This window comes from Mus musculus, chromosome 9 (genome assembly GCF_000001635.26).
Source record: "Mus musculus strain C57BL/6J chromosome 9, GRCm38.p6 C57BL/6J".
Classification (NCBI taxonomy): Eukaryota; Metazoa; Chordata; class Mammalia; order Rodentia; family Muridae; genus Mus; species Mus musculus.
The window spans coordinates 70,123,277-70,138,202 of NC_000075.6; the positions used below are offsets into that span (position 1 = coordinate 70,123,277).

At 46.2% G+C, this 14,926-nt stretch overlaps 1 protein-coding gene across 4 annotated transcripts in view; it reads right to left on the minus strand.

The window, feature by feature from the left end:
• The window catches only part of Fam81a (family with sequence similarity 81, member A), a 53,255-nt gene that overhangs the window by 33,973 nt on the left and 4,356 nt on the right, over window positions 1–14,926 (minus strand). For 3 of the 4 annotated variants that reach the window (NM_029784.2, XM_006511551.3, XM_006511550.4), the window contains exons 2-3: window positions 2,911–3,007; window positions 1,648–1,921 (exon numbers count right to left, since the gene is read on the minus strand). In NM_029784.2, the coding sequence (NP_084060.1) occupies window positions 1,648–1,921; window positions 2,911–2,921 (285 nt within the window). In that variant the 5' untranslated portion in view covers window positions 2,922–3,007. Of the gene's footprint in view, window positions 1–1,647; window positions 2,802–2,910; window positions 3,008–14,926 lie in introns of all 4 variants that reach the window. The other variant, XM_030244712.1, reaches the window with a different exon arrangement.

Below are 14,926 nucleotides of genomic sequence, written 5' to 3' on the forward strand. Positions count from 1 at the left end.
AGACAGCTCCGATCTACTGCCAAAGGCCTGAAGTTCCAGCGTTTCTGAGACAGAGGCAGGAGGACCGACACAAGTTGCAAATTCAAAGCCAGCCTATGCTACACCGTGTGCTTACATCACAAAAGGGAGGAAGGGCTGGAGAGATATTCAGTTGGCTAAGTGACAGCTGTGCAGACTGCTGAGCTGAGCTTGGGTCCCCCGCTTCCACGTAAGAGCCAAGTATGTTGGGATGTACCTGTAATCCCAAAGCTGGGAGAGAGAGACAGGCAGATTTCCGAGGCTTGCTGACCAGAGTCAATCTAAGCAAAAAAAGGTCAGTTTCAGAGTCAGTAAGAGACCCTGTCTCAAAAAATAGGGCGGTGTGAAGTGGGAAATTCTGGTTTTGCTAAAGACTCGCTAGTGTCATATGATTTTTTTTTTCTGGAAACTGTCTTACAAGAGGATGCTCTGCTGAGGCAGACATGTGAGAGGATGTTTTGCTAAGAACAGATATGTGGCGTTTTTCTGGAACCTGTCTGGTGAATGAGTGTGTGATGTTTGGCTCGAGTGGATACCTGAGAGGACACATGATATTTGGAAAGAATATAAGCATAACCAACAGACAACGGATGATGCTCTTGCATTGGTTCACTTTGCAACTCTTTCTGATCTTCACTGGACTTTGCGAACGCTGGTCTTTGCTGACGACTCTCTGGCATTGGTTTGACTTACTTTCTTCACTGATCTTAGCTTGCCATGACTTCATGGAGAGAAAAGCACTGAAGAACTTCCAGTGGTGTTCTGGCTGCTTCTTGCTGCTTCTGCCTCTTGGTTTCTTCTGGACCGAGCTGTTGCTAAAGGAGTGTTTGCTAGTGGACTAGATTGCTGACACTGAAGATTGGAATTGCCCTCAAAGAACTATTTCTAAACAGGTCCACAACCCCCACTTCTTATTAACCTTTCTTTTCTCCTACCTGGGTGATGGGCTAGAAGGGAGGTTGAAGCCTTTAAGAACCCTTATTAAAGTAGGTTTTGAAAAAAATCTAAGCCTATAGTGTTGTGATAGATAGTTTAATTGTCTACTTGGCACAACCTAGAATCACAAGAGAAGATTCTCAGTGAGGGATTGTCTACATTGGGTTGGCCTGTGGGCATGTCTGTGTGTGTGTGTGTAGAGGTGGTGTTTTAAGTTAATTGATGTGGGAAAAGCCAATCTGCCATGGGTGGTTGTGGAATAATGGAGAAATCAGGCTGACTGGCAAGCAGATCAGCATACATGAATTTATTTCTCTTTGCTTTTGTCTGTGGATGTGATGTGATGGGCTGCTTGAAGCTCCCGCCTTAACTTCCCCACAATGATGGGCAGTGACCTGAACTTGTAAGCTAAAATAAACTCTTTGTTCCCTAAGATATTTTCTGTTGGGGTATTTTATCACATCATTAGAAATGAAGTTAGGACAGGTATAGAGTGACAGGGGAAGAAACCCAAGGTCAACTCTTCATGCATGAGTTGGTGAGTACACACACACGCATACATATATGAGCATGCACACCCAAAAGCATGCATACAGGACTGTGTGACAGCTGGGACTCAGACTTGGCAGCCTTACATGGACCAGGTCTTGGGAGATGAGCATGGCATGATCCACTGGCTTGCACACCCCTTACCTCAATATCCCGATTCAGTTGCTTCACAATGGCGGTTATGTTTCTGATATGCTCTTCCAAGAACAGCCTGGCTAAGCGGTCACCTCCCCCTTTATTCTGCATCTTCTGCAAACTGCTGACGATGTCATCTTTGATGCGGAAGGCATGCTCCACCAGTGCTGCTGTGGTTTTCTCATGACAGAGGATCCTGTCTTCCAGCTGCTCCACCAGACTCACAGAAGAGTACGGCGCCATGGTCAGGGACTGGCTGTGTCGGGGCATGGTCTTCACTCGCCTGCAGAAGGGAGTCACATGGTTGGAAGATGCTGGGGAAAAGATAATCTTCCAAGCCAGATTTAAGACTCGCCAAAGAAAGAAGTACAAAATGTCTGTCGGCACAAACTAAACAGGATTTGAGGAAAAGTTTCTACCCAAAAGAGTTTACTTTGAGAGCTAGACAGGATTTTAAGGTGATTCTGCCCATGGAGTTAAGTGGGCTGCTGGAAGGCTCTGTGATCTCCAAGAAGCAGGAGGCTGGCAGAATGGACATACTATGGCTCCCCCATATTAACTGTGATTGATAGCCAGATCAAGCTGATCCCAGAGGCCTACTGCTTCCTTCTCCCTTCTCCTAAAGCGCTGATTATGAGCCCCAAGGCCTACAGGGGCCATGCAGTATCAGAAACGATGGCCAAGCACCACACAGGATATAATCAGGAGGGCTAGGCACTCTGGGGAGCTAATATGTCCCCTGCCTGGGATACCATGATTTTGTACTACACATAAAAAGACCATCTGGAAATGAGGTCTGGTTTTGGTGTTTCTTGAGTTTTTTGTTGTTTGCTATCAAAAACTGATACTTCAAAATGAGCCAGGAAAATCAGATGTGGCTGTGAGGTCACCTCACTCTTTAAATGATGGCTCCTTTGGAAAGAACCTGTGATATGCAGGTTGTGTGATGTATTTCTGTGAGCGGTATTTCCCCATAGGCATCCAATATGCAACTTCTGAATTCAAAGAGCTAATGGGAACACTCATCTCAAGCTCCACAGTGATTTCACTGTTGGCAGGAAGTTCAAGTCTATTGCAGGGCCACCGTGAAATCTCTCCCTTTTGGGTCATGAAGTGGTGGTCTACAGGAGCCATGAGAGGGACACAAGAATGCTCTTCTTGCCCTTAAAAAAATAAAGACCCTTTACAATGTAATGTCCACAAGGCATCATCTTTCATGATCTTCACACCCTCTAGAAACCCTCGTGGGATTGGTGGAAAGAAAAATTATACCTTAGATGCATATTTTCCAGATAGTATACCCTTCCTGGTTGACAAGAGAAGGAAGTACGGTGTCCTGTTGGGCCATTTTCTTCTTAATAATTCACATCTGTTGGAAAAAACACAATAAGTGCTAAATTACTGGACAGTTTATACTTAGAACTTGAAAGCACCTCAAACTCTGCTTATTTAAGCTACCAGGAGGCTCACATGTTGTGTGGAAACACTGATCAGCTGTAACTGTGATTGCTTTTGATTTTACATGTGAAATAAACAGCAACTGCTTCCCACGAAGGAGGAAAGAGCCTGGAAAACCTAAATGCTTCTGAAATGAACACTGCCAATCCTTACCAGACAGAGCAACGACGACCACCAAATGGAGGTTTCAGGAGTTTCCTCTTTTTCCATTTGCATCTTGAGCTTGAAAACTACTTTTCCATAGGCAAGACCCTTGCCTCACGTCTCCTGAAATCCGGTGGCTAGCACCCAGCTTTTCCCACATGCTCTGCCCCCACCCAGTGACACCCCCAGTTCCCAAAGCAATCTCCTTAATAGATTTCAATCTTGTACTTCTCTGTAGACTTTTTCAATAAGCCAGCCACCTTAGTCAATCTCATCTGGGTGAGCAATTATCATGTGCTTCTAAATAGATCGAAAATAAAAATACTGTATGCTTAATGGGAAGCTGATTTCTACCCACCAAGAAAATGGCATGAATGTGCTTGATTTTAAAAACTTTATTATAAAACATATCCATTCATACCAAATCCTACATAGGCACAATATTTGGCTGTCACAACTCATCAGAAAACTGAAGTTTTAAAAAGATTTTTGAACTTATGTCTCTCAAGCCTGTGGTTAATTGGCTTAAAACAATGAGTGCCTGGTACCCATGAGCTGATTCTGTAATTAGTCCCACTCCAACACTGGATCGAGAAAGGATTTCTGATTGACACCATTGTCTTGGCATCAATTCTCCGGTGTTTTATTTTTAGACTTTCAAACTGTGAACATTTCACTTTCCCAGACAAAGAACTTTAAAATTTAAACAAATTACATTTATGAAAAAAAAAAACAGTAATTCATGTCAAACAAGCTATGATGTCCAACCAGTACTTAGGTGTCAACGTTAAGAACTTCTACCATTCGGATAAAATAGAAGTAAGCGCCCGTGGAAGATTGGAACCACAGAACACTTACACTTTTAAGGTTATGTGACACTTCTATGAGATTTTCATTAATGAAATAGCCCAACTTAAAACTCATTTGGCACTTATTAGGAGACATCACATATGTCCTGCATCCCCATCAGAACGGCGGGCAGTGAAGAGATTAGCAGTACAAACCTATGACCAAATGTAGACATTCACCATCCCCTCCACAGCCGACACCACCCACATGCCTGAGCTGCAGAAATCTCAACCAGATGGACTTTGGGAAGGAAGAGAGGACACTCCTGACTGTGAGACAGCCTCAACTCTTCCCATTATCTGCCACTGACCCTACGATATAAGATTCCCTATGGCATGAGTTCATAACACACATCAACATATGCTTGAGGCCGGTGACCTTCCATGAATGCTTCAAGAATCTGCTCATCTGTCTAGTCACCTGGTTGGTTTGCACCAGCACTCTTTGTGACAATAGTGAAAGGTGTCTCTACTGTAGCTAAGTAAGAGGCTGATGACAAATCACTAGATAAAGTCCCTTCCCAGGTGGTAGCCCCAGATCTCCCCGTGGTCAGTTCCAGGGAACCTCCCTGCCTCGGGCATCTCCCACTCATTAACTGGTCAGATCTCTGACACAGTGGCTCTACATCGTCATCGGATAGGTCAAGGTCATCTGCTACTCTGACTGTGCCATAACTCCCTGAGGTTAGCCTTTATTTGGGGAGAAGTTTTGTTTGTTTGTTTGTTTGTTTGTTGAGTTGCAGTTTTACCAGTCTTGGAAGCAAATAGCCTTAGCCACTGGGATACCCAGCCAACCCTCTTAACTTCGTAGTGTTAAGGATCCTGAAACATTTCCATTCTTTCTACCATTGCCCCAGTGCTATGCCTGCTTGTCCTCCAGCTCACTATGGTGAAAAGCCATCCCAACCTGGCCTAGCACAAATACCTAGGACAGGAGACCCAAGAGAAAACTAGCCCCCATCCTGCCAAGGGCACAGGTCAACAATTTCCTGTTCCCCTTTCCTATTTGACCCCAAAGGTACTCTTCTCCATACCGACTTGAACAGACTTGAGGCTACTTTGGGTTTTGTTTATTGCCTTTTTTTTAAAAGACAGCTTCATGTAGCCCAAACTAGCCTTGACTTCACTATGTAGCCACGCATGACCTTGAACTTGTGATTCCCTTTGCTTCTGGGTGCTGACATTAGGGATATTCACTACCATGCCTGGTTTACACAGAGCATGGGAATCCAACTTAGGGTTTTGTTATTCCAGACAATCATTCTGCCAACTGAGCTACACCCCTGGTCCCAGTTTGTGACTACTTTTAAATGCTGTCTTTTCTTTCTCTCACACCCCACTCTGCTTCCCCTGTGCCTCTGTGATGTGAATGATCAGTATCTGGCTATTACCACTTTTAATGAGGGAAGGCCTGTGTAACTCAAGCCAAGGTGCCTAATTGCCAAAGCCAATCCAGCTTGACCAGACCAAGGAAAGACCACTATAAACAACCATAGTTGTCCATGTTCCCAAAGATCCTCAGACAACAGACTAGAACAAGAAGTCAGGCCTGGCTCCTTCTTTGTAGTCAGCTTATCTGCCCCATCCCAAGATCAGAAGTTTGGAAACCAGGTGAGGCATTCCTGAAGAGAAAAAAAAATCCTGGTCCAACATATTCAAGAATGGAGGAGGCATTAAGGCTGGGAGGTGGACCCATATATGGCCTGTGAGACTTACATGTCCTCACATCCAAGACACACAGCTTTACCTATACCTGGGCCATGGCAGGTGCCTTGCATTCATTAATCACACCTTGCCTAGATCCTACATCACCCCCCAGAAACTCAGAAAGCCCCCTCCACCACCCTGGAAAGAGCAGGACAAAGGCTTGTTGTGACAGTAGTTTTGTTGGCTTCCTTGTTTGACATGAGATCTCTCAATTTAGACCAAGGTGGCAAACAATTTGCTACGGAGACCAGGGTGGCCTCGAACTCTCAATCTCCCTGTTTGACTGAGTGCTGGAATGACAGGTGTGCACCCCACCCCCACCCCACCCCCGTGCCCTGTTTTACAGTACATTTTTAAAACAGTAGAGGGATAGCTGTCAAAATGTAACCAATAGCATTAAGCACATTTTTATTCTGTTCTCATTTTCAAAATACTTTAATAAGCATGTTATCGTCACAATTACAAAAATTCGAACAAGCACTTCTCGAATCAAACAATGAACCCACCAGCAGTAGCGAGTGTAGAAACTGCTCACCTTAGGCTGTTAAGAATGGAGAAGCAAGCCTCATTCTGGGTTTAGAAGACAATATGACTCAATTAGAACAACATGCTGTCGGTGTTACCTTCTCACTCTCTTGTGGGCACATTACGAGACCTGGGCCTGGTGCTGCAATTACAGTCACAGCTGTGGCTGTGGCCTGGATTACCTGCCCATGGGGACTTGGGCATATGGCACAGACATAGCAGCTCTGAGGTGCCACCCAAGGCATTTTAAAGCCCCCCCACCCCACTGAGGATGTTGAGCTTATAAGGTCCCAGGCAGGCATTTCCAGTGCCCCCGCCCCCCATCAAATGGCATTGAATCCACTGGGCAAGATTTGTCTTCTTTAACTCCATTCTATTCCACTCACAACGGGAACGCCATTGGGCTAGACAGGTGAGAGAGGATCTCTGTTTGATTCACAAAACTGAGGGTCAGAGAGCTGGGGATATAGTTCAGTTGGTAGAATGTCTGCCAAGCATGCAGAAGCTCTGGATCCCACCCCTAGTACAGCAAAACCCAGTGTGGTAGGATGCACCTACTAGCCTAGCGCCGAGGTGGAAGGAAGGGAACCAGGAGTTCTAGGTCATCCTGGACTACTCACTGAGTTCAAAGCCAACCTCAGGTACACAAGACCCAATCTCGAATAAAGGGGCAGGGGCTGGAGAGAAGGCTCAGCAGTGAAAAGCATTTGTTGTTCTTGTGGAAGGCCTGGTTTCAGTTCCCAGCATCTACATAGGAACTCAAAACCATCCATAACTCCAGTTCCTGAGAATCCAACCCCTTTTGAATAACCAGGTCATGAATGTGGTGTGCACACATACACACATTCAGGTCGAACGTCAGATACATAGCATGAAATTTTAAAATCTAAAATAAATACATTTTTAAGGAGGTTTAGAATGTTTAAAATATTTCCTGGCCTTGCAAGCAACAGTGAGTGGCCTCTGTCAGGTCTGGTGGATTCACAAACAACCCCCCCACTCCAGAGTGCAAGAAACACTTGGTGGTTGCTGCGTTAGCCCACTCACCAAGGCTCAGAGTGATACCAGTGTTTTGAGGAGAATCCCTGCAAAAAAAAAAAAAGATCAGCTTTGTTCTCATCTATTAATAACAGCTATTTTGAAATGCTATTTGTGTCTCTATTGTTTATTAGAACTATTTGTGGATGGTGTCTTCCCGATTGAGGGGCTGTAGGGCAGCAGGAACTGCATCCTATAGGAATCTGTAGCTCTCAGGAGGCCGGGTATCATGTCTCCTCGCAGATGCTCACAAATACAGGCTCATCTGCTGTTTTATTTCTCTAATGGGGAGAGGCCAGTCTTTTTAATCACTGAGGTGTTTGTGGTGATTTAAATAAGAATGTCCCCATCCGATCACATGTTTGAATGCTTAGTCATCAGAGAGTGGCCCTATTTGAGAAGGATTAGGAGGTGTGGCCTTGTTGGAGGATGTATTTCACCGGGGTTGGGCTTTGAGGTTTTGTCTATTTATTTATTTTTATGATTTATTTCTTTTTATCTTATGTGCATTGATGGTTTGCCTGGGAGGATGTCTGTATGAGAGTGTCAGATCCCCTGGAACTGGAGCTACAGACAGGAGTGAGCTGTCATATGGGTGTTGGGAATTGAACCCGAGTGCTCTGGAAGAATAGCCTTTAAGGTTTTAAAAAGCCAAGCCAAATCCAATCTCTCCTTCTCTATCTCTATCTCTTTCTGTCTCTCTTTCCCTCTCTGTCTCTCTCTGTGTCTCTATATCTCTCTTGGTCTCTCTGACTCTGTCTCTCTCTGTCTCTCTGTCTCTCTCTCTGTCTCTCTCTCTCTGTCTCTCTCTGTCTCTCTCTCTCTCTCTCTCTCTCTCTCTCTCTCTCTCTCTGGCTACAGAGCAGAATGTAGCTCTTAGCTGCTTCTCCAGTACCACACCATGCTTCCTGCCTCTATGATATTGGACTAAGGCCCTGAAACTGTAAACAAGCCCTCAACTAAATGTTATCCTTTATAAGAGTTGTCTTGGTCATGGTGACTAAGACAGTACTCTACCCAAGTGGCATATCAGTGGCTGACTCAAGATGCCCCTCCAGCTTGAGTGTGGCAGCAGCCTTCAGGTCACCTTGCAGGGAATCCATGCACTCTTGCAAGTGTGCAGCCACACCCAAAGAAATGTCTTAATATTACTTTTCCCAACAGCTATATTTGGTGACTTTTCTTTCTAGCATTAGCGAAGACACATTACCAAATGTTAAAAAGGGAGTCTGCCAAGTGCAACAGCAAGAGCAGAAAAAATATTATTAAAATTGGGTATAAACTCTCTACCTACACCCTCTCTGCAACAGGGTTCACCCACAAGCAGGGAAGGCACGACTTCTGGCTCTCGTGCAGGCTGAAGGCTGGGTGTGCATTTGGGCTTCTACCCTGCCTGATGTTCTAACTGAAAAGCTAAGGGTATGGACTTGAAAGAAACCCCTACCTCCAGCCTCATGCCCTTGTCTGGGCACTCAGGGGACACAACTGCCCTTCTCTGCCGGTCCTGGGAACCTCCTTCCCAGAGATTCCCCCTAGCTGAAGTGACCACAGCACAACACACTAATACTCTTAACTATTTAGAGTGCAAGGGAGGACTCTTGAGCCCTTCCAGGGCTAATTAAAAAAAAAAAAAAAACAGGGAGAAAAACAATATGAAATAAACAGAAAAACAAGCTCAAGGCACCAGGGGTTTCTGAAAAACATCTTCCCGGTTAAACAATTTTAAGAATTCCATAATTCGAAACGCACCCCCACACATTCTCTCCCACACAAACACTCTCTTTATTAAGCCACATTCAAGTCGCAGGATCTCTGCTTTCCCGGCCCTCCTAGAGCAGCTTCATCCACAAAGGGTGTCATCACCACAAGCCATCAGGAGCTGGGAGCTGGCTGCCACTTAGCAGGGAAGACCTCCCTGCACCCAGAGGGAAGATCCCGTGGGACCCAGTCACCTCCATGCCCACCACCCTAGAAGCTAAGTCCTGTTGCTTCAGGAGACACACATGCTTTCATTCAAGAGATCTGATGCTTCTCATGCTATGCATTCTCAATCACTTTCCTGCCGTAACAGGAAGAGGTAACTATATCTTGCTAGATTATTTTTCTTTAATCACCAGTAACCACATTTCTAACAGGTCAAAGGGGTTGAGAGGAGGGGACCAGTAGCTCAGCGGTAGACTGCTTCCTTAGTAGGCTTGAGGCTTTGGGTTCAAACTTCAGGACCACAAAATAAAGATAAGGTCTATCAGTTAACTGCTGAGCTATAGAAAAGAAACAACAAAAAATTGCCCAATAGTAAAAAACAAACAAGTCTCCCCTTTCTCCAAAACTCGTCTGGGGTTCTATTAGAGAGTCATGAGGAGCCTGGAGGAAAGGAGGTGGGAGAGAGCTTAGACAAAGCCAAGTCATCTTCGGTCAGAGGAGCTTCCTTCTGCAGTGGTCAGTGGTGAACACAGACACTCCTAACTGGTCAAAGCGCTGAGAATAAATGACTGCCAAATACACGGTCACAAAAGGGACATCTTGGTACCATTCCCCCCACCCCCAGACCCAGCTGCCATCACTCAGAAGTGGTGAGAGCACACTCTGGATAAAGTGGACAGGGGTGTGGAGTGCCCACTTCTGGTGTGACCGGTCCATTGCATCCACAGCAGAACCTTTAATATCCTCTTCTCGAGGGGATGTGTTTGGGAGGCCCTGATCCTCAGAGAGGATCCTTGCTAGGGGAAGAAGTTTCCTGGTAAGGTACCTATGCCACACATGTACATGCCTATGTGGGCATACATACATGCACATGCACACGTGTACAAACACATGCACATACACACACACACACACACACACACACTCAAGAGCGAGGGTCATGAAAGCAGAAGTGGGTCTCACTAGAAAGAGGGGGAAATCAGTAGGGGGAAGGGAAGTAGATAGCATGATGGGGGAGGGGAATATGATTGAAATATATTGTGTACATGATTTATTTGTTTGTTTTGTATGAGCACACTGTAGCTGTCTTCAGACACACCAGAAGAGGGCATCGGATCCCATCACAGATGGTTGTGAGCACCATGTGGGATTGAACTCAGGACCTCTGGGAGAGCTGAGGCATCTCTCCAGCCCTAGTGTATAATTATTATACGCTATCAAAACATTTAAACAGAAAGTCATGAAAAAGGGGCCCCACTTCTCTGCCTCCTGACCACCATGGTATGGCTCACTCTGCCTTGATGGATAGAGACCTCAAGGTGTCTCCTGAGCCTCAGGAAGCCCCGATGGAGGCTTGGTGGTCCCAAGCCTCGTGGTCCTGGACCTGGCTAGAGTCTAAATCTGGGATCTGGCAGAGACGCCATGAGCATGTGATGGCTCTGGGCATCAGTTCCCTTCTTGGTCAGCGTGGAGGATTTGCTCTGGCTGCTCAGAGCTCTAATTCTCACTGAGAAGACAGGCCTGTGGCAGAATTCTCTCAGTGACTGGATCACCTCCAGTGTTGTCTGAACACAAGACTTCCCCGCTTTTCTACACCAGCCAGGCCAGTGAGTCTGAACATTTCCTTAAACTTCGCTGATTTCCAACTAAAGAAAAGGGAAACTCCACCCAAGAAGTCAAAAGCTAAAACCATCCATGTAGAGAAAGGAAGAAGTCCATGTTACTCGCAGAAGGAACCAGCTAGCAGTCAGAGGGAGGGAAGGAAGGAGAGGAGATGGATGATGACTGAGAGGAAGGTGGTGGGAGACAAAGAACCGAGAGGGCGTGGGAGGAGCAGGCAATGAAGAAACAGGTGTCTCGGACTCCGTGGAGGAAACGGGGGAAGAATTCCTTCTCTCGCATTCAGCTGCTCACTTGGGGTGTGAAGAACCACACGGGCCATTTTTAATATGCTGTTAGGTTTCTCCACTCATTTCTTCCCCAGCCATACGCACTCATTGTCCTCCAGGGAAACCATCTATTTCACCAACAGCATGGAGACACCTTGCCAAGGTCTGAGGAAGGTGCTCAGTTGGTAGAGGCCTTGCCTCCAAGAACAAAGCTCTGGACTCCATTCCCTGAATCACAGAAAAGCAGGTGTGCTGATACACAACTGTGACTAGCACGTGGGTGGTGGGGGATGGAGGATAGAAAAGTGAAGGGCCTCTTTAGCTGCATATGAATCTGATGCCAGCCTGGGCTACAAGAGGGAGACTGGAGATCCACAGGGCAAGCTCATTTGCTAGACCAGTCAGTCAGTAAGCTCTGACAAGGAGCAGAGTCAGCACGACCTTGGCATTCAAGCTGACTCCAGAGGAGAATGAGAGCAGGAAATCCCTTGGATGCACGTGGGGGCAGGAGACAGTGTCCCCACTCAGCGTGACAACAAGCCCAATCAAAGGTCAGCCTGCAGCACATCCAGACTGGACCCTTCTTAAGTGTCAAGGTCATAAAAGACAAAACAACTGGGGAACTGGTCCAGATTAAAGAAGCCAAAAGAGACATGTCGCTGAGCCTGAGAGGTAGGAGAATCAAAAGTTCTGTTTCAAACTTGGCTTCACAGTGGACACTGTCAGAGGAAGGGAGGGAGGAATGGGGGATGGGCAGGGGGTAGCTAAAGCCATCAGTCCTAAACAGAGGAGCCTGGCATGGTAGCTCATTCTGGTGACCCCAGGATGTAAGAGGCTAGGTCAGGAAGACTGCTCTGGGTTTTGAAAGCAGCCTGGGATGAGACCTTATCCAAAAGGGGGAGGGGCAGGTAAAGGCAGTTGCTGCCAAGCCTGATGGCTCCAGTTTGATCCTTGGACCCTGCATGGTGGACACAGGTGACCTGCAATCAACAAGAGGGAACCTGTGCCTGGTACAGGAACCCAGCTCACTCTCCAGGGCTAGTGATGGCACGGATCTTAGAGGACAACCTACAACTTCCACTTTACTAAACCAGCACAACTCCTAACTTCATTCTAAATATGTCTCCTTATATCCCCAGATACATGTGGTTCCCCACCCCTCATCAAGGAAACTTCTCTTTGGAACAGATGAAGACCATTACAAAAAAACCACAAGCGATCAAGAAGCAGCCTTGTGCAGCCCAGTCCCAACGGACACATCTACAACCTAAGCTCGGGGAACACGGTGGAAGAGGGGTCAGGAAGATTAGAAAAGACAGAATTTGCCATGAGATGGTGGTGTCTCCTAGGAATGTCAGAAGCTGCACCCAGAACACCTCACTGACTGCACATGCATGAGCTGAACAAGGAAGGGCAGTAACAGACATGTCAAAGTGGGTGGGAAACCCACGAGGTCTCAAGTCTACAGAAAGAACGGCAGGTGACTAAGGAGCACTGAGAGCGGGAGAGACTGCTTTCCTCAGGAGAAGCACGTCAGCTGGCTGTCCGATACCAAGGGTCGGCTCTGAAAAGACACATACCTACAAGTAACACTATATAGACAGAAGGGGGTGTATTCAGGAATATGAATGTGTATACACATGTACATGTGCATGTACACACACACACACACACACACACTACTAAACAAATTTTTTTTAAACACTAGATTGAATCCTGACCCCCTAAATCAGACCCTTTTAAAAACAGTTTCCTAGCCAGGCAGTGGTGGCACATGCCTTTAATCCCAGCACTTGGGAAGCAGAGGCAGACAAATTTCTGAGTTCAAGGCCAGTCTGGTCTACAAAGTGAGTTCCAGGACAGCCAGGGCTACACAGAGAAACCGGGACTCGAAAAAAAATAAAAAAATAAAAACAGCTTCCTCTTCTTCTGTATAAAGTTCTATTAGGACACCTGACTAAATCTGTAGAGTAGAGTACACCACTGATTCAAACTTAATTTCCTAATTTTGACAACTGCAGTATTTTTTTAAGTCCCTTTAAAAGAAGGAAATATATGCTTAAGTATTGGGGACAGTACAGGTACACTGCCTCCCTGTTGCTCTGACATGGTACAGGAGCGTGTGTCTATACACACATATCCACAAATAGATGCAAAGAGAGAGTGGGAGAAAGTGCCAGAAAGATAAAACAAGTGTGGATGAAAGTTAATATTTATAGAATGCGGCTGAAAGAGAGATCAGAACTTTTCAGCTTATTGTTGAAGCATTTCCGTATATTTGAATCAGTTTAAGATTTAAAAAAAATTAAAAGGGGAAGGAGATTGTTAGAAAAGCAGAGTGATAAAACAACCATGTCAGGGTCCTGAGCCAGGCAGAAGTGGGAGCACACACTGGGCCTGCAGGCCAGGCAGAGGTGAGAGCACACACTGGGCTTGCAGGCCAGGCAGAGGTGGAAGAGCACCCTGCCAGCCAGAGCTCCTGTCTCAGCTTTGCCTTGAGTTATCCTGCGTTCCCTCTACATCAACCTCTCCATCCACAAAGCAAGAACAAGAAGTATTGGCCTCACAGAGATGGAGAGAACATGGGCTCCACTGGGGCACAGGAAGGTAGGCTCTTACTTTACCCCGAAGCTTGGATGGAAAAAAAGAGAAGGCCGGGGGGGGGGGGGAGAAGACAGGGGGAAAAATAACAACTTCAGAACCCTCACAGCTAGGGGCCAGCAAGAAAGGCACCAAGCTGGGCATGATGACAGACAGACAGAGGCACAGAAGGGCAGCAGGGCATTGATCAAGGAGAAGGGCACAGGGAAGGCTCAGTTCTGCAGCCAAGACCCCTCCAGGGGAACTGTGAGGAAGCAGGTTCCACAGAGAGATAAAGGAAGCGTTCAGTCAAAGGAGAAAACTTACTGAGCTCAACAGAACAGCTGATCCCACTTTAACGCTGCCGGCTCTGCCCTCCCCACGAAATAGTCAATGGCTCCCTGTGGCTATTTCAATTGAGTTTAAGTTCATTTAAAATCCACATAAATTGGAAACTCAGTTCAAGCCAGGTGTGGTAGCACATGCCTATAATCTCAAGCCTTTAAGAAGCTGAGGCAGGAGGATTATGAGTTCAAGCACAGCTCAACAATAAGAAAATAAAAATAAAACTTCAGGTCCTTGGTCACATTAGTCCCAGTCCGTGAGCTCCGTAACCACACAGTAGCAAGTACCATGACTCCCTTCACTAGAGAAGGTTCTAGTGAGCAGAATGGAAACTCTAGCACCATTTCTTACAGAAAAGATGACTTGACTGTATGGCAGAATGAGGGTGGGGCAGAGGAAAGAGGCAGCAAAGAAAGTCAAAAGGACAATGACAAACTGACAAATGAATGTGTTCCCAATCCGGGGCACGCAGGACTAGAGTAAGGGAAGGAGACTGTAGAATGGGTTTAGACTAGACTTAGGACAGACACAGAGACATCCCCGAATTCCAGACCAACACAATAAGGTCATGGAGAGATAGAGAAGGAATACTTGGAGACTCGCAGGAGGGCACAGCTGGATTTACAGAGGTGGAGGCCCAGCATCTTATCCATCAAAGGCCATTTTCTAAAAGGGAACCTGGCGTTTAAGGGATAGAAAGCCATGGCACAGAGCAAAGTGGATGCGAGTTAGTGACGAGTACAATTCTTCTACATGAAAGCCAGCCTTCATGAAATTAGAGCCAGCATCAATTTAGAACAAAACCAGTCCAAAGGTCTTTGTGACTTTCTC